General features: G+C 33.4%; 3 protein-coding genes across 6 annotated transcripts; 1 reads left to right on the top strand and 2 right to left on the bottom strand.

Moving 5' to 3' along the window:
* The first annotated feature begins 2,847 nt into the window (after positions 1-2,847).
* LOC149382520 (uncharacterized) lies at positions 2,848-7,695 on the top strand. The gene is made up of 14 exons (XM_089601026.1): positions 2,848-3,084; positions 3,522-3,647; positions 3,772-3,837; positions 3,913-4,008; positions 4,105-4,191; positions 4,268-4,386; positions 4,469-4,570; positions 4,643-4,762; positions 6,136-6,204; positions 6,305-6,371; positions 6,482-6,535; positions 6,623-6,709; positions 6,962-7,000; positions 7,083-7,695. Exons 1-14 carry the CDS (start codon positions 3,067-3,069, stop codon positions 7,176-7,178), a joined length of 1,146 nt encoding a protein of 381 aa, XP_089457152.1. The 5' UTR covers positions 2,848-3,066; the 3' UTR covers positions 7,179-7,695.
* Positions 6,913-11,199, bottom strand: LOC149382521 (uncharacterized). Of its 4 annotated transcripts, none has more exons than XM_089601029.1 (3): positions 10,709-11,199; positions 10,264-10,558; positions 6,913-6,981 (listed from the first exon to the last, which is right to left on the bottom strand). In XM_089601029.1, the coding sequence occupies exons 1-2, from the start codon at positions 10,844-10,846 to the stop codon at positions 10,283-10,285; spliced, it is 414 nt and encodes a 137-aa protein (XP_089457155.1). In that variant the 5' UTR covers positions 10,847-11,199; the 3' UTR covers positions 6,913-6,981; positions 10,264-10,282. The 4 variants fall into 4 exon arrangements, with proteins under 4 accessions (XP_089457155.1, XP_089457156.1, XP_089457154.1 ...); XM_089601030.1 differs by lacking the exon at positions 6,913-6,981 and adding an exon at positions 8,253-8,601; XM_089601028.1 differs by lacking the exon at positions 6,913-6,981 and adding an exon at positions 8,253-8,683.
* A 1,469-nt stretch (positions 11,200-12,668) lies between these two features.
* Positions 12,669-17,096, bottom strand: LOC149382522 (zinc finger CCCH domain-containing protein ZFN-like). Its single transcript, XM_089601025.1, has 8 exons — positions 16,691-17,096; positions 15,429-15,586; positions 15,088-15,150; positions 14,629-14,748; positions 14,046-14,339; positions 13,599-13,644; positions 13,317-13,498; positions 12,669-13,225 (listed from the first exon to the last, which is right to left on the bottom strand). Exons 1-8 carry the CDS (start codon positions 16,767-16,769, stop codon positions 12,974-12,976), a joined length of 1,194 nt encoding a protein of 397 aa, XP_089457151.1. The 5' UTR covers positions 16,770-17,096; the 3' UTR covers positions 12,669-12,973.
* Positions 17,097-20,203: the final 3,107 nt, after the last annotated feature.

Raw genomic sequence — 20,203 nt, forward strand, 5'->3', positions numbered from 1 at the left:
ACTTTTTCATTGTTGAAATATTCTTGGAATTATATCAAAACTATGAAAAAAAAAATAGAAGACGTAAGAAAATATTGTTGGAATTATATCCCGAAAAATATGTAATTGACTCTCTACAACAAATTTAAATTTTTGAAAAATAAAATATTGAAGACTTAAAAACGGTGAACACAAAAAAACATAGATAATGAATTAACCGCCAAAAAAACTAAAAAAAAACTTGTAGTCAAAGATGAACACGACTGCATATTAACAATAATGAATTATTATTAATGAATATTTAATTTTTTTTACAGCAATTAACTATATAAAATTCAGAAGTAAGAAGTTGGAGAACCATGAAAATCACTATTAATAAACTTTAATTAACAGAAATTTACAAACAATTATGGGGTGGTGCTCCTCCTCTCCTCGATCGATGCACGGTGCTTCCATGCTTTCACTGGCCGACGAAGAGCTCAGCCGCCCTTAGAGCCCATAACTACCCGCGCGAAGCTCGATAGAGACGAAGAGCTTTGTCGCCCTCGGAGCCTAGTTCCGGCGGAATTCTACAGTAGTAAACATAATTTTTCATCCATCACGATGAGTATATTTTTTAAGCTCTCGTCGCCATGAATCCATAAGATTTAAAATCACTCAATTTCGAATTTGTATGAAGAAGATAAGGATTTTTGAAGTTTTGAAGAAAAAAACGAAAATAGAGAGAGAGAGAGAGAGAGAGAGAGAGAGAGAGAGAGAGAGAGAGAGAGAGATGGATCTGATCCGAATTGGAGTGAAACAAAAAAATGGAATGTGGTTGTTGATACATGAAAATTATATACACGATTATGAAATAAATGGACTGATTTTGGTGGAAATAAATCCAATTGAGGGAAATATTTTTAGATTTGGAATGGAGTGCTTTACTATTCTTATAGTTGTAATTATACAGATCTAGAAAGGGCAAAATTGGAACATGCAAATAGTTTTCCTCTATAAATAGAAGGGAAACTCCACCATTTGCAATAACAAAACAACAAAGAAAACAACAACAACCAGATAAAAACAAGAGAGAGGATAAGAACAAGTCTCGATCTTGAATACATAAACATAGAGTTCCGATAAAACTCTTCTTAGAAAGAATCGGTTTCCTCCCTCTTGTCTACAAATATTATCATTTTTATCTCAGATTATAAACTAAATTATTTGAATAGCTTGACCCACTAAGAACAGTGGTTAAACATAAAGAAAGAGAAAGATAGGAGAGAGAATAACAGATCTTACCAATTAGAGATTTGAATTGGACTTTTTTATTTTAAAAAATAAAATCTAATTAATTAAATAAATAAGGGTAATAAGGGATCAGCAATTTACTATTTTTTTAACATTTTATAAATTATGAATAGATTAAAACTTTCACGTTTGAAGTGGTTTAGCCGTTGACAAAACACTTAAAAGTAATTATCGGATTCGGGTTTAAATGATCATAATTTTATAATTATCCTAATATTTCTTCGGTTATTGAAATGAAAAAAGTCTCCATTAATTGCTTATTTTTCTTTTTCTGTATCATCGTAGATAGATTTTAAAGCGAATAACCCTACAACTTTGATCAAGAAGCAAAATTTGCCAAGTCGAAGTTTATGCATTTACCATCTTTTGAATTTCGGCTTTGCTTCTGATTTTTATCGGGTTTCTTTTCGTACATTTATTTTAAAAAAAAGTACATATTTTTCTTTCAATTTTGAGTTATTTAGTTTGTTAAGAATCGAGAACATTTTGAATTAAACTAGTAGTGATATAGGTTAGGTGATCACCATAGTAGTGGTGAAATAATCGATTCATATTTCAAACCACACGCTTGAAAGCGCGCAATCATTATCTTCAAATTGTACAAAGAGTAGTTTTTTCCCCATGTATTGTCAAAGTTTCCATTAACGAAACGTAGAATTGAAGCTGTTTCCATCAATAATAAAATCACTTGCAAAAAGCTTCATCTTCGCCAATCGCAACTTGTTACATTCTTACCATTTTAAAGTTTTATTTTGGTTACTTTGAAAATGGTCATCGCACATTTGAACGGCATAGCGCGTGTACATTGAATTTCTTCATATAAAATAAACCAAATAAAATACAATATTGCTAGTATTGTCACGTGTAACTAATTACAAATAATTTAGGTCGTCAGAGAAGAGACTTAGAATGTAATGTGGTACCTAGGATAGCCTAGTGATAATTCCACACCACCTCCTGTGTGGAGGTCGTGGGTTCAATCCCCACTGCAGCAAAGCTGCCTTCAAAAAAAAAAAAAAAAAGACTTAGAATGTAATGTGCTGTAATTACACAAACAATGGTAAAATAAGTTTAATTTTTATTCACAAACAAAGTTTTAATTTTAAAAAATAAAGTAGATGCTATGCTACTACTATACACCGTTTACTTTATCTCAAATTCCATATCTTTTGTAATCTTGTGTGAGATTAGGCAAATAAATAGACCTTTAGAGAGAGTAAATGTACGCAGTTATATTCCAATTAGTCTTATATCTTTTGTGTCCTTTTTTTCTTTCTAAATTAAATGATACCAAAAGCTACCTAATTGATAGATAGATGGGCGATATATTATTTAAAGAATCATAACAAAAAATTGATACGTAATTGATTTAATAATTAAATAAAAGTATATTATTCTGATTGGTAATTAATATCGATATAATGGAAAATTTAGCCGAAAAATCAAGTTATCACACAGAAACGCCAACTAAACGTTTCCATTAAGTCGCCTTAACGGGTCAATAAAATTACTAATTATAATATGCATATATATATATATATATATATATTATATTAACTGAGCTTTAATGTCACCAGATTTTGTCTGATTCGGGTACGTATATTCACAAACAAAATTTAAGTATCGTGTAATAGGAAATAAGATCGTCAAAGGCATATAATTTTGTGATACAGAAACAAATAAACTAATATTCTGAAAGAGTGGCGCTGAATTTTTTTCCGGCGAGTGTTCCTCTGAATCACTCTTCATTCTTGGAAAAGGAAAAAGTCGAGCCAAGGAAAGCTTATCGAGAACATGAAAACTTCCGATTTTGTACTCTCTCTCTCTCTCTCTCTCTCTCTCTCTCTCTCTCTCTCTCTCTCTCTTTCTTTTCGATTTTACTTCTTAGGTACTGTTTTTTTTTTTTTTTTTTTTTAATAACTGCGTACTATTATGTAACAAAAGAATATTATAAAGAAGCATTTCATTTTTTATTGATTAACTTTTAGTTATGTGTTGTCGCTCTGATTTTGGCGCTTTTAGTTAGACTTGGAACCATGTCACCCTCTCAAAATCATCATCACACGTAAATATATATGTATGCCAATAAAAATATAAAACCACGGACATAATTTTATATGATTTAGAATCCGTTGAATCCGTAGTCGATTTAGCTCTTCTGACTAATAAACTGTTTCTTCTAAATTCTCTTTGTCCGTCCGTATGTGTCAATTATCTCTCTTAGCCATATTTTTGCTTTCTTTCTTCAGATACATTTATTAATAGAGCCACAATGTGGCAGAAGATATCGGCTTTGTGGCCTTCTTCAAGCAGTTATTTTGCTTTGTTTGATTTATTTCGTCGGGATCGTCTTATATTCACCGGATCACATGAAGGTAAACAAGAGGAAAACACATGTTATTTTTTATTTTATTATTATTATTATTATTATTTTTTGTGTGTGTACTATTAAATGGGTTTATTAGATGAACTGATTTTTTTTGTATTTTTATTTTATAGATAATGTCGTCTGGGAGAGTGGATTTCACAGACTCTATGCCTAACTTCAATGCAACAAAATGCGAGGTTTGTTATTATTTTCTTTAGAATTAAAGTTTTGAAGCATTGTCATGAATTTTTTTATTTTTTATTTTTTTTTAGAGGGAATATAGACCTAATGAAAGCAAGGGATTACCAGAAGGAATTGTCACAAGGACTTCCGATTTCGAATTACGTCCCTTGTGGGGCTCTCCAAAAGTATGCAATGTTTATTCTCTCAATTCAACCTATTTATCAAATAAATAATTCATCTTGATTTACAGATTTTATATATTATAATGTTTTTCGGAGCAGAAGAAAAACGAAAGTGCTCCGATGAACTTATTTGCCGTAGTCGTCGGAATAAAACAGAAAGATCTCGTCAATAAAATGGTCACAAAGGTAAGAAAAAAGAGAGAGACAAATGGACTATTAATATTAATATTAATTTCTCTTTTAATAATCTTCATTTGTTTAGTTTCTGTCCAGCGATTTCATGGTAATTCTTTTCCATTACGACGGTAATGTGGATCAGTGGAAGAGCTTAGAGTGGAGCGATAAGGCCATCCACGTATCTGCGAACGATCAAACCAAATGGTGATTAGTCACTCTCTCGTATTATACGTTTGACCGGTCGTTGACTTTATTTTTTTTCATTCTAAACAATGATTTGTCCTAGGTGGTTCGCGAAGCGATTCTTACATCCAGACATAGTCGCGGAATATAGTTACATTTTCCTCTGGGACGAAGATCTCGGCGTCGAAAATTTCAATCCCCAACGGTAATCATATATTTTCCTTCAATTGCAATAATATTTCTCATGTAATTCAATGTAATTATTTATTATTTTCAGCTACTTATCCATCGTTCGAGAAGAAGGGCTCGAGATATCGCAGCCTGCGCTGGATAGAGAGAAATCGAGAGAGATTCATCACCAAATCACCCTCCGTGGGAGGAGATCAAATTTTCACAGGTTCCTTTTGATTTCGATTTCGATTTCTATTTTGTACTACCATTTTTCTCAATTACTAGTATCTGAAAATTTCTTGATTTATTTGGATACTAAAGTCCAATAATCAACATTTACTTTAAAGTACTATAGTAAAACAATCACAAATTAAATCAATTCGCATAACCTAGTATCGATCCCGTAAAGTTATATAGACCCGTGACGCGACGATTATAATCGCCATATACATGCTGTTAATGCCATTTTTTGGATCAACACTCGAGCCATACGTGGAAGTGTAAGAGACATACTTGAGATACTAAGTGCACCGCTGAGTCCGTTATAATTGTGTTTTTGGCGGTCTCGAAAGATCGCGACGAAGAGGAACAAATCCAAAATGTCACAATATCCAAGAAACCTTAGGTAAGGCGGTCACGATGGTCGGGCTGGTGGTTGTATTAATCTTGATCTTCTGTTCGTCGGAAAGTTGATTTTTTGGCTTCCCTCACCTAAACGAGACAAAGCTAAAAAAGTTTAGAGGGATTCCCCTGATGCATGTTCCGACGCTCAACATTATTCTTGGAGAGCTAAGTGAGATGGGTGGTCGAGAGAGAGAGAGAGAGAGAGAGAGAGAGAGAGAATTTTGGCAGATGTTTACTTTGGTGAAAAATGACTTGCCTCGAGATGATACTTGAGGGGCGGCTTGTGGGCTAGCTTGGCCCGGTTTTGGTTTCTCGCCCGTGTTTTTGTGTTGTTTTTAGAGTTGGATTGTTTTTTTCTCATAAGAAAAACAACATCTATTAAAGTAAGAAAATTAAGCTTATTGTGTATACAAGTATTAAACGAAAAAAACAAAAACAAAAAACAAAAACAAAAACAAAAAAAAAAAACAAAACAAAAAAAAACTAGTGTTTGGTAGTTAACTCAAAAAGTTTTTGTTTTCTATTTTTTAATTTTTGTAGTTGTATTGAAAAATTATTTTGCAGTTGTTTTCAAAAAACTGTTTGGTACAGTTTTCGTTTTTGTTTTTGAGAAATTGAAAAAACTGATGAAAAAAGTGTTTGGTATAGTTTTTATTTTTGTTTTTAAAAAAATGAAAAGAGAAGATGAGGAGAAAGAGGAGAGAAGAGAAGAATTTTTTTTTTCAAAAACACATTTTATTTGTTTTCAGTTTTCTTTACTCTTTTACAAAACAACTTCAAAAATTTTTGAAATTTTTTTCCAAAAACTTAAACCAAACATGTTTTCAATTTTTTCCACTAAAAAACTAAAAAATTGTTTTTGAGAGGAATACCAAACACTACTATTTATATCTGTTCAATTTTTGTCTAATTTCTTTCCGAAAGACCTCCAAAATGGACTTCAACCCAATTTTTTTTTTTTTTTCATGTCTTCAGAAGGGTTTATAAATATGGTGGAAACGGGCAAGATTGTGACAGCAATAGTACAGGCCCTCCTTGCACCGGGTAGTAATATTAAATTGAATTTTCAATCTTTTCCATATCTATATGAATTACTAGAAACTGGATTTAATATATTGAAAAATCATAATGTGTATATCTTCAGGTGGATTGAAATGATGGCTCCAGTGTTTTCAAGAGCAGCTTGGCGTTGCGTGTGGTATATGATCCAGGCAAGTTCGATCTTATTGATATTTTATTTCCATAAGAACACATTTAAAGTGTTTTGTTTAAATAACTTGATTATAAGCTCTAAATGTACTTATGATTTTTAATAACTCAGAACGACTTGATCCATGCTTGGGGGCTTGATATGCAGCTTGGTTACTGTGCACAGGTCACTGTTTTATGATTTATTTTTATTCCCCCAATACCGGTTATTGGAATCATTATTGTCTCATTTTTTTTTTAATAAATTTGACAGGGTGATCGAATGAAAAATGTTGGCGTTGTTGACGCCGAGTACATAGTCCATCTCGGCCGCCCCACTCTAGGAGGTTCAGATGAAGAGGTAATCGATTTTTTAAAAAAAATTAGTACTATCGTTACATATATTTATTTGAAATCTTTTTTAAAAAAATTAGCAAAAAACACATGAACAAAATAGCCGAAACCACATAACTAATGATTGTCTTTAAAAAAATAAAATGCAAGTAAAATACTTCAAAACTCGGACAAATTCAGAATTAAAGCAAAATCATATAATCAATAAAGATAAACTAAAATTGTCTCTCTTTCTTCTTCTTCTTCTTCCCTCATGTAGAAACCTCGGCGTTCACGTTCCTATGACCAAAGATCTCATGTAAGTTTTTTTTTCTTCTCATTTGTTCTCTCTCAAACTTTAAGGTCTCTTGAAAAAACTTGCTTAATAATGTTGTGTGTAGGTGAGAAAACAATCGGTCCTTGATCAAAACATCTTTTGGAATCGATGGACAAAAGCGGTACAAGAGGATAAGTGTTGGATCGATCCGTTTCAATAACGATCCGAGAAGAGCGAATTTTGTTTATCATTAGAGGAAGTAAATTATTTTCCATTATTTAACACACTAGAAATCATGATAGGTTTCTCTCTCTCTCTCTCTCTCTCTCTCTCTCTCTCTCTCTCTCTCTTTATATATATAATATATAAAGATTTAAGAACTATGCAGATTATCTGTGGTTAATTTGGTTACCTTGCTCATAAACCTCACCGCTGTAAATTAATCTTTTTAACTATTAGCGGTTCCTAAGAATGTAAATAGACATAAAATAATAAGAAGAAGGAGAAGAAGAGAAAGCATGTAAAGAGTGTTCAATCATTTAGATATGAAATGAAAAGTTAGCAGAAATAGTAAAAATTTGGATGATTGAAGTTGAAGGATTGTAGTAGTAACAAAATAAAAATGTGGGACAAGCTTTGATTTGACAGTGCTGACTTTTGATAGCAAAAGTCAACTCTCTGTCTGTGCTCATCAGACTTTGTGGACTATTCATATTCAGTTTTATGTTTATTTTTTATTATACTCATATATACGATCTAGTATATGATCGTCGTCGTAATAAATGTATAAGCTTAGCTATAACCTCAATACTGTATAATGCAGACTGAGTTCGTCACTGAAATATATTACTGAGTTCGTCACTGAAATATATTAAATCTTAATTTTTTTAACTCATGTAAGACGTTGAGTACTATGTAGTCTGTACCAATAAATCTATTAGATTGAAGCAAACTAAATGCTCGTCAAGCTTATTGCTTTTCTTCGCATTGATTTATTTTACCATTTAAACCAAACCCTTTGCATTGATTTATTTTATTATTTAAATCAAACCTTCGCATTGATTTAGAGAGTGCTTCTGGATTTCTTAAATAAATGGCTGTCAATAAATTTTCATTGAATGCATAGACATCATTCATTGTAACATTTATTACGTATTAACTAGTTCCTAAAGTCCGTTCAATTCTTGATATAGGAAATCTTAGTCAACTTTCAGCAATAGAAACTAACTTTTAATTAGAGTTTTTTTTTGTGCTACTGACACCCAAAAAAACAAATCACGGGCAAGGTTAGAAATCCAAGTCAAATACGTTCTCTGCATTTATTTGCATAAAAATATCTCCTATTCTTGATCATTTTTTACATGGCCAAATCTTCACATGATATCCTTGGCATGTGACAAGCTTTATTGAAGCAAAGCTTGGACTTTAATGATGAACAAAAGAAAAAGGCTATACAGACGAGCTTTGACTTTGGAAAAAAAAAAAAAAAAAAAGACACCAAGCATTAATACAGAGTATGTGAAGCACAAGCAAGGTGGAAAAGAAATAAATACGAATATATGAAGAGACAATAATCTTTTTTTCTTTTTTTTCCGCTTCAACCATGAAGAGACAATAATCGACCGTGAGATAATGTGAACGACCTATAGGAAGGCCAATATTAGTCATGGTATAAATTTTTGGATGGTTGATTTTGATTTGTCCATGGAACAGCACATGGGTTTGCTGAAATATTATCACCAAAAAAAAAAAAAAACTGGGGTCAATGAGATTCCCAAAACACTCTTCTCAAGACATTTCATTTTCCTGATAATGCCTCCAAAACCTTACTGTCATGTCCCCAATTAATCCCCCAAAAACAAAGACACTACAAAACCCACATAATTCTCTCAGTCTGCTTTGATAAAGCTTTTCATACTTTAATCTTACGAACAAAAAAAAAATCATATCTTTAGAAGTTACAAGCAAATGCGCCTCTAAGATTATTCTATTGAGAAAAAACAACACTCTGATTCAAGAACGACAAAGAAATTGTGGATCTAATTCCAAAAATCAAGTCGAGACTTGGCCAAATAGGCAAAATCAAGGCTTAGGGAACCAAAACAAACCCAAAACTACATTCCAAGTGTTGATCAGTGTCAGACCAGAAATCAAACCGCGGGAGTTTTAAGTGTTGATGATAAAAAAAAAAAAAAAAAATCATTAAACCCAAAATCCATACCTGGATATGACTTAGTTGCACCAACCAAACTTCTACCCAACTCAGCATTATTTGAGTTGGCTACAACTACATTCATTAATACCATTGCAACAATCCTATCTACAAGAAAAGGATATCATATACTATATATGTATATACACCCTATATTAGGGTCTTTTATTTTCTCGCAGTTAAGCTTTGACAACTATTTAAGATAATGCAAAAGCTAGCAAGAAAGATCTCTCACTCTCTCTCTCTCTCTCTAATAGCCCCATTGGAGGGTACTCAAATGATCAAATTAGGGGGACCACTAAAATCAATGCATTATCTGTATGAAAATGGCAGGATAGTCCTCAACATGTAAAACGCATTATCTCCACATCATGTGACTAATAAGAAATGTAGCCAAGACAAAGTAAACAACTTTAAACAAACACAAGAACGTAGAATTCACTTTCTGCCTAACATAACATATATAACATATTCAAGTGCAAGTTAAAAGAGTTGTGTGGAAAGACACAGGATCTTATAAGCACAAATTAATTAAGTTGAAATATTAGTCACTAACAATGATGGTCGGCAATGGTGTTATCAAGAACCCGCACTAGTTGAATTAAATAAATGACGAAAAATAAAATTACAAATCAACATGCAGGGAAAGAAGAGGAAATAAAATAATGGAGTTAAATCTAAGTCATGGTCAAGAGTGTAACACCATCTCTACTGATAACTTCCAATAATATATTCTTTAATAATAATTAAAAAGGTTTTATAAATGATCACAAGCTCCAATAGCTCCACTAACATGATGAATATGCTCAATAAATTAAGCTAATCCTAGCAATTGTGCTATCACCAGAGATATTCCAATTTAATAAAAATCCCACTTAGAGATAGGAATAAACTATCTATCTGACATAGCACAATAGCTCTCACCATCCCCATCCTAATAAAAATATAATCTTTAATAAATAATAACAAAAAAAAAACCTATAAACAAACAAATCAAGAACAGATATTCTCCCCCCATTTCACACTCTCCAAATACCAATTAAACTAAACAATTTATGAATTATAACAACTAGGAGATAAGAGAGATAAATACTTTTTTCTTCTTCTTTTTTTCAGATGTGGCATCCAATGCAATTACAGGTCTTGGGGGTGAAAGAGCAGAAACCAAAAGGCCTGTTGGGAATGTTGCAATTGATTGCATAGCAACACGGTGATGCCAAGCAAGCTCGTTTTGCTCCTCCACAGCAAGTACAGAGCGCACATATCTGGAAACTTCCCAACTTTCTTCTGCTCTCATTCATCATCATCATCATATCCACTTTACCTTCCTCTATTTGTGGCACCAATGGCGTTTCTGGATTCACCTCGACCACCGTAGACCCATTTGCCTAAAAGTAGGAAAAAATTAAAAATACAGCTAAGATATTACTCTAGACCCAGAAAAGAAAGAATCTTGACAAGCTTGAGATTAAGGGTTATGGGATCTGTGTGAATAAAGATGGGATTTTTAAGGAAGAGAGAGAAAGAGAGAGACTTACAGCTACGGGGACCAGGTTTGCTTGTGCGGTGGTTCTTGTGTTAGACGCCAAGAAGAGAAGCAATATGAGAGAAGAAAAGATGAGCCTGAAAGCCACCATGGTAAGACCTTTCCGACCAGTTTCGGTTTTTTCTTTCATCAGAGTTTTGATTTTTTTTTTTTATCGACTTTAGAGAAGAAGAAAAAAAAGATGATGGGAATTTGGGAAAAGAGTTGGGATGGAATGTTTGTGGGAGTGTAGAGATTGTTGATAATATGCCTTCCTATATAAAACAAAAAACAAACATGAATAATGAATAATGGGTTTTTTAGCTGCTTGAATGGTGGTGAAATTTAGGTCTCTCTTAATAAATGGGTTTCGCTCAGTAACAGCGGAAATGAAGTGTGAACTGTGAAGTGGGGTTTTTGAAAGAATTTTGTGGAGAGATTTGAGATTCTCTCTCTCTCTCTCTCTCTTAAATGTTTCAAACTGGGATGCTTGTGTGAAATGCTAATGCCATAATGAGAAGCACTATTAGGACTCCCAGCTAGCAAATTGACAACCTTCTGCCACGTGGCAAAAATACGCTGTTTCCTTTGTATTTATCCTACAGTCCTACTGATGAGGCAAAGTATCACAAATCATATACCAGCGTACGCTCACAAATTATTAATAATGAATTTGGATCAATACCTTTCACTACTATAATTTAATATATATAATCTTGTCAAAATAAAAAATATATATATATAATATAATATTTGGATTTTATATTGTCATATTCTCCTTTTAAAAACTGTCGGTATTATCTGCAATTCAAGATTTGGCACCGCTAAATTCCCACTGAAATAGTCGTATCTGATATATGAATTGAGAAAAGTTGGAGCCAAATAATAGCTTGCTCATAATTTGGGTGCTTTTTGTTTGTTTGTTTGGAGTCTGGAGATTCACTTTAAGTCAAGGTTTTTAGCTTCTCCTATTTTGACAATTCAAAGTAATTATTGGGGTTAGATTAGTAGCCGTCCCGAGAACAATCTTCATTCACAATGCAATAGACCATGCCCAATAAAGCAGTAGACTTTCAGTTTTGTTGAGTTGATTTATTAACCCACCTTTATAAACACTAAATTATGTCCCTCCATAGGTTAACTCGTACGCCAAGTTACATATTTATGAATTAAATGGCAAACGAGATAATTAGAGGAATAATTTTTTTTTTTTTTTTTAAGGATTCCAAGCTTATCTCCTTGCACATTGGAGTTTTCTGCAGAAGATCAACCCTTGCCTTCTTCGGAGTTTATAATTATCGAATCAAGTGAGAAGTACGTACAAGAATTTAGTGTCTCAGCTTTATCAACCTAAAGATAAAAAAAGGAAAATCATAGCAGAGAGATGATAGGAATAGTGCAGCAAATTGAGCCCGGAGTTTTCATACCGTTGCATTAAATATCAAAGACCAATCTTAGTTATCTTGCTTTGTTTTGTTTCTCGAGTTGGTTCAATGCCATCCAAATCTTCGCCAAGACCACGAAACTTGCACCCTGTGGAATGTGTTACAAACAAAGCTAACATGATCAAACAAAAAAAAACTAACAGTTATTCAAAAAGTGTAACCTCCGCTTGAGAAGAATTTGTAGGGAAACAATTTTCTTGCACGGCCTCAATTTCGCATCATTTAAACCAAAAAGGTTACCCCGGGTTGACTTTTCTGCAAGAAAAACAACTCCGGCGAAGTAACCATAAATACCGAGTTATTAAATGGAAAAAAAGTTGAAAATGGAATAGTCAATCTCAAAGAGACGTTCAACAGAAATTTCTGACGCGGTTATGTGCAGTGGTGTTCAACCAGAAATATGACTTCAAACCTGGAACACTATGATGAAGTTTTTCTCTGTAAGGAAAGACCGGCCATCAAAACATTGAAAAACGATGTTTCACATCGAGATAAAGCGGGAAATGATAAGAAAAATAAGAGTGGTCATTCGGAACAAATGATATGTTCACGTTGGCTTTTTACCAATATGACAATATTTGCGCATTTTTATACGAAGCAGATAAAAAAAATTCAGTAAAGTCAAGTCTGTTCAACTGAGATATGCATTCTCAGAAGAACAAGATCGGCTTTATATGGGACTCTGTACATCTCCAACAATTGGAAATGAATTTACACAACGTTTGTTTAGCTCTTACATGATAGCAAAAATAAAAATTGACCGCCTCTTCCTCTCTGGAGGCGTGTGATGGTTTCATCGCACTTGTCGGCGTGGTTCGTATCAGCGTGGATCATCATCCCTCTGTGTCGGTACCGTTATCGTCACTGGACTGAATTTGTCTGGTCTCTGATAGAGAAAGAGAAATTCTCCGGGGATTTGTCGATCCCGCTTCAACAAGCCCTTGGGAAGATAAATTTAACCCGGCTGTCCCAGAAGATGATGCAGATACATTGTAAGTGAAGATACCCATCGGGTGATCAAACTTGCAACTCGGCCCAAACTTGCAGATCCCATATCGGGAATAGAAGATGCACAAAGGTTCTCCCTATTGAATATATGATATATACACACTTCCACTATAAGCGATGAAGCGTCACATATAAGACAACAAAGAGGAAATGAAATTAAACACTGACCGGGCGTAAAGGAAGACCCATCGGACTGAGGAGACAGTCTGGTGCAGGAATAAGTCTCTCTCTGGGATGATGAAATTTACAAACCGCACCAAATTTACAATCTCCGGTTTTCATGTAAAACTGGCACTCAGGCTGACCAGGTCTCTCCGGGAATACACTTTCCCTCTGCATGGAATAGAACCCTAAAGGAACAAAACCAGAGCGATAAGGACAAAAATGACCCTTGAGATTCTGTATTTTCTGGATCACTTTGACGCGAAGTTTCATAAATCTGGTTATTACCTGAAGGTTGCTGGCTCTCTGGAGATGAAACTGACCCCATCTGGCCCTGAAAACACAGCAATCAAATAAACATGTTTGAAACTTCGTTGCTCATAAATTTTGGCTGCGAAATACATGTGCACTGTACTTGGATGCAAGAGAAACGTTTTCCTAAATTAATATATATCTGCATCAGATTGAGCAAGACATTCTGGTACCCAGAAACTCACTTTTGCATCAGCTTAACTTCCATTTTTTTATTGAATAAATAAATATATATAATCTTCTTGAAAAATTTAAGTAGACGAAAACAAATTAGCAGCAGCGCGCAAAGTAATGACCCATAATAAAGAGTGATGAACTCTCAAGTTTTTTCAAGTTTAGAACCAGCCTCATCTTAGTCTGACCAATCTGATATTTTCATAACAGCGTTTCGAGAGAGAAAAATGGTGTCAAAGCAAAGCTTACACTATAGGCATTCCAACTCGGCACTGAGACCACTCCCTGAGGGAGAATCATGGGGGCATAATTCGAAGAGCCTTGCCATCTTGGGCTTGCAATAAACGATCCTCTCGACCAGTTTGTGATGCCTCCGAAGTATGACTGTTGACCACCGGGGGTGGTTGGAGATTGAACGCTCGGATAAGCCGGAGAGCCACGCATTGAAACCATCATGTTCGTTGGCTGTGGATGGTCAAATTTACAAGTGCCTCCAAACTTGCACTGTCCAGTTCTTAAATAATATGCACACTCAGACTCACTCTGCAATACAAGAAACATAGATAAATTTCATTAAATAAAGTTAACAATAAAAAAGAAAGTTCCACTTTTATTTCTCTAAATTAAACTTCTACATTTGTACTTAATTTGATGAACTAGGGCTATTAAGCTGCGTGTATATTTTCTGTGTACTACTATCCGAGTGCTCAGTATAAAACGCAAGGGAAAAAAAGAAAGTAGACTAGATAAACAGAAGAGTGTTTCAGAAAGTATGGAAATACTTAAAATCAAGTTGCATTAGAGTAATCAAGAAGCAATTTGAAATTCGAACCGGGCGAAGTGGATAGCCTAGAATATTTAAGGAGACTCTTCCGGCGATACCCGCTTTGTCTCTAGGGTGATTAAATTTGCATGTTGCTCCAAACTTGCAAGTCCCTGTCTTCAAATAGTACTGTAGGGGTATTTCTCAAGAGTGTTAGTGCCGTACCATACAAGAAACAAAAAGCAGGAAACAAAAAAGAGAGAGAGAGAGAGAAAAAAAAAGGACAATACTCATAAACCTATTCAACCAAAAGAGAGGTGACATGAAGTTCCCCATTCTATAATTCCTCTCACTTATGAATAGACGCTTCAGTTTTTTCACTACATACATCTTAGATTCTTAGTAGCTTATAAAGTCTATTTTGTCCACTCTTAAGAACAGTGTTGTCAAATCACTTCAAACATTAATAATTCCAAGCTTAGGCAAGAAATCACTTTGACATAGAATCAATAGCAAATGCATACGTGCCTGACATTCGGGTTGTCCTATTCGTTCCGGAAACTCACCCTTCATCCTCGCAGTTGCGATAGCCTGAAACAAACACAGTTATAATAGTGAAACCAAAATAATAATAAAAATATGAAGAATATATACGTACATGTTTAAGATACACATAGTTACTTTGCGTATTTAGATATTTTAAAAAAATCTGCAACCTTCAATGTATCCTAATCCCTCAACTACCCTGATAAATTCTCATGAAGTACTTAAACAAAGATTTAAAAGGGATTTTAGCTAGAGATCTTTTTGAGAACGTAACAACATGATCGCTCTTATATATGTTAAAACGCGTACTTAAAAAACTATACCAACTTCCTGTTTGGTGGATGATTGAAGCGACACGTCGCCCCAAATCTACAAAGACCTGTTCTTATATAGTAAGAACAATCTGGTTCTCCAGGACGCTCGGGATAGCTCCCAGATTCCATTGTTTCGCTTGATCTCAAATTCATTTGCCAAATTGCATCTGATAAAACATATGAAAAAAAAAAATTCATTTTAAAAGGCAAGCAAATATGTGAAAGTTCATGCAAAACTCAGCTCTTGCACACAGCTAGAATTGCTTTCAAACTCGCTATTTGCTTTCCCAAAAACTCTCAAATGCATTTACGAATCGTTAGAATGACATACAAATGAGAAAATAAAGACACTTCAAACATTACAAGGATTAGTTGATAATGTCTAAAGCCCTTATCTCCGAAGCAATAGTAAATGAGAAAATCAAGCATATGATCTGATTATCAACACAAAATAAGACCCCAAGAAAGACATAGAATCACTCAAGACATAAAGCAATAATGACTACATATCTCAGGCATTATTGCATATCTTTTCAACTTGTGTTGTATATAAGGAAATGCATATATAATAAGAGTTGGTTCTTCTTCCCAATTTCAAAAACTAATACGTGTTTTTTTTTTCTTTAGTTACATGGTATTATTGGAGCACACAAAGATATGTCTGTGAATCTCAGACATCTTACATTTAAAAGCTTTCTTCTTTTTAACTACTGAATCGCATTATTTCATTCATTACTTACTACCCGACGACTGAGTTTTTTTTTTTTTAGTTTCTCCGTGAATGAGATCGACGATTAAAATTGACCACACAATAAAGGGTAACATTTCAATAACAGTTAAAAAAACGATATATATAAACAAACATCACGCACCTCCAAAGAAAATAAGAAAGTATTATCATGCATAGCAATAAGACAGTGTGTCGGTCACAAGATTAAATACTTAAAACAAAAATTAAATAAAGACAATTATGGACCAAAACCAAGCCTTTCTCTTCTCTTTTACCCCTCGAATTATTCATCAAAATTCAATGCACTAAAAAGATCATCAAACAAAAGGGAGGAGAGAGAGTCAGTGATCGAAACGAAAGTCATAAAGAGCCGAGGGCAAAATGGACCATTCTCATTCCGAAAGCAAAAAAGCGTCATTGGTTTTAAAACCACACAACGAGAAAAACTCGTCGCAAAAACCAGAACAAAAACGTAATCATAAAACACAATTCATATACACACACATGTAATCATGTATACATATATATATATATGCACGACCTTGGCTATAGTGCGGTGACAAGTCTCTGGCGTCGGTCACAGCCGCAAGGGACATCGGAATTCCAGCATCGAATTCCATACAGCCATCGCTCACCGCCCTAACTCCATCGAAACCGAAATTCTCATTCCGATCGCCGCCGATCGGATTCCGATACCTCAGAAAACAATCAAATTATATATGAAATATATATAAGGAGAAATAGATAGAGAGAGTGTTCGGTTCGCGTTGGAGTATTTTTTTTTTTTTCTTTTTGGTTAGTGAGAGAAAGTGCGATTGATTGTTGTTTTTCTAGAGAGAGATAGGGAGATAGAAAGAGAGAGAGCGGTGAGTTCTCCCCTCCACAAACGAGGAGAGGGAATAAAAACCAACCAAACGAACCTCTTCTCTCTCAAAAACCCAAAGCCAAAGCGCTCTCACACACTGAGAGAGAGAGATTTTTTTTTTCTTTTTTTATCACCCAAACGACGTCGTTCGGGACATTGCAACGCGCCAAGATTGCGCGGTTTTTCGGCACTCGCTTTCGGATTCGCGCCTTCAGGCTTTGCTTATTCGTGTTTCAGAGCTTCTTGCGTCTGACGTCTGTGCGAGTGGGGTATCGAGTCTGACACGTGGCGGACGGGCATCGCGAGTGCCATTTTGGTTAAGGATCGCGCGTGTGCTTTAATGCCCGACCCGGACCGGCCTCTCTCATAAAAGACTTCTTTTATAACTGCTTTTACTATTTTCCGGTTTTATTTATTTTCCCGCACTACTAACTACCGTTTCTTTCGTTTCTATTTCGATTTCGCTCTCTCCTAAGGAATTTTTTTATTTTTTTTTATTGGTCAATTGATATATCCTACATGTGATGGAGATTAAATTGGTTTACAAAAATTAAATAAAAATATATATGTGTATATATTTATATATTTTGTCTGTATTGTGGACCATTAGTTAAGTTTAATTTTGTGGTAGTAATAATAGTAGTAGATACTAATTTCGCATGATTTACATATTTTGTCCCTTGAATTAATCGCGAACTGACAAAATAGTTTAAAACTTTAAAAAAAAAAAAAAAATTTAGCTAACACCAGCAATAAATATTTATATAGTAAACACCTTTACGGAGCTACGATTTATTGGTGTGAGATAATTTATTATACTAAGAGGTCTATTAAATTCCTAGCATTCTGCACTTTACGTGGTCATTTTGGTGATATTATTTCTTTATTCCTCAAATTAATTTTTTTTTTCTATAAAGGGCTCTCAAACAAATATATTGATAAAATTAAAAACTTATATTACAAAAATAACGCAAAAAAAAAAATCAAAAACTTCTACAAGATGAATATAAAAATTGTATCACAAATAATCATAAATACAATAAAAATAAGTTTATGCAAGTAACCAGTCATTGACTGCATTTGGCGTAGCTTTGCTTTAAAAAAAATGATTTTAAAATAGCTGTACGAAAAAACAGATGTTTTAAAAAACAGATAGGTGTTTGGTAAACTATTGTTAAATAACTGTATCTTTTAGCAAAAGCTGATTTAATGTTTGGTAAAATACATATTAATATTTATAAGTAATCATTATTTATATAAAATGTAATTAATAATAATAATAAGATATTTTTTGGTACATAAAAAATATATCAAAGTGAGTGTCTATAGATTGTAAAAAAAATAAATTATAAAATTTGGTGTCTTCAAAAAAATTATTTGATAAAAGCATATAAAGATAATTAGAATTAAAAATTAGTGTAAGAGAAAAAAAAAGGTTAAGAGAGAAAAACTACAAACTAAATACTAAAACTACGTACAAAAGCGCTTCAAATTGTAGATTTTAGTTTTGTAGTTAAAATATTCAAAAGCACTTTTTAATTTTTAGAAAAAATAGTTTTATCAAACACTTAAATATGATTTAACTTTTAGAAAAAGCTAAAATCAAGCTTAATAAGCTGAGTCAAACATAACCATTATCACATATCTTAGATTTGATGTTCAGATCTAAAGAAATATTTAAAATAACTCCGATTAAATATCGAGCGGTACAAAAGTTAGATCTAATAAGTCTGAATTATAGAAACATAATAACAAAAATAAATATGAAGAAAACAAAGATAAAAGTACATTTCCTTAGATCGAGAATACTTAATTTGTCGATATCAGTCGACGACAGCGAAAATAAAAAAGCCAAAATCTTCTCTCTTTTTTTTTTTGAGAAAGAGCGCGAAGGCTAAGATTGATTTAGTCCTCATTATCTTAGTGAATGTAATTCTAAGTTATTTGACTATTTGAGTTATAATAGTTTATAAATTCTAAAGTTAAATTAATAAAAGCTCTAGCGTAGCATGGTCTCGACTAGTAAAAACTTTGATATTTTTGATCAAAATAAGTCAAATTATGTTGTTGGACACATTTACTAGTGACTACAGATCTACAATTGTTGTTATTTGTAGGCTTGTAAGTCTATAGTTTGTGATAATTATATACTTTTATGTCTATAGTTACTAGCAAAAGTGTCTAAAAACATAGTTTGATTTAGTTTGGTCCAAAAATTATCAAAGTTGCTATTATTCGTGGTCATTTCCTAGCGTAGCAATACTTCTTGGTATTAGATGGTATGTTTCCTATAGTCCATTCGTGGACTTTGTATGTGAGAAATAATGTGGCTCAAGTGTATCACCTATTAGGGTTTAATAATAATAAAATTAAATCTTATTGATTAATAAATAAAATGTAATTTCCATATATACTCTGATGATGAGTGTATGCAAAACTAACTCTAGAGATTGATCATCACTCAACCCATAACCTAATTTTCATCTGCTATCACAAAAAAATCATCAAGACTAAATGAGTCAAGAGAAATATATCAATTCCGATGATTTTGCCACCGCCGTCGTCGTTCTCGTCATAAATCGAGGTAGGTTTTCTTGATCTCTAATCATATGTGAAAATTATAATTAGAGGTACGTTTTTTTGATCTCTAATCATATGTGAAAATCATATAATTATAAGATCTTGATATTTAGGATTATCTAAATTACTATAATTAGATTTTGTAAATGAATTCGCTTATCCTTTACCATGATATCTATGGATTTCAAGGCTCCCATAGTATCTGATCTTTCTTGTCAAAGAAAAATGGGCTAAGCTAGGCTGCCAATTTATCACTTTATTCACAAGCTGTGCTCTTGATTTTAGATTTGGACCACGCAACTTTATTTCTTCCTACTTTTTTTTTTTAGAGAGGGCTTTATAAGTAGTCAATGATACAAGAACGGATATTTACAAATATGGGGACTGAACAATTATAAGTATCTATTTCTAGAGCCACACAAACACACCACAGAAATAATTAAATGTGCACTAGGACAAAAAACGTTATCCGGTGCGACGAATGTCGCACCGAATACTACAAATGTCGCACCTAAAAGTTTATTAGGTGCGACATTAAGTGCAACGGCGTCGCACCGGATAACCCGTAGCAAAAGACATTAGGTGTAATAGTCATACCTCTAAGTGCGA

Source organism: Urtica dioica, chromosome 11, assembly GCF_054948205.1.
Source record: "Urtica dioica subsp. dioica isolate 48M chromosome 11, U.dioica_male_clone48M_v1_H2, whole genome shotgun sequence".
Taxonomy (NCBI): Eukaryota; Viridiplantae; Streptophyta; class Magnoliopsida; order Rosales; family Urticaceae; genus Urtica; species Urtica dioica.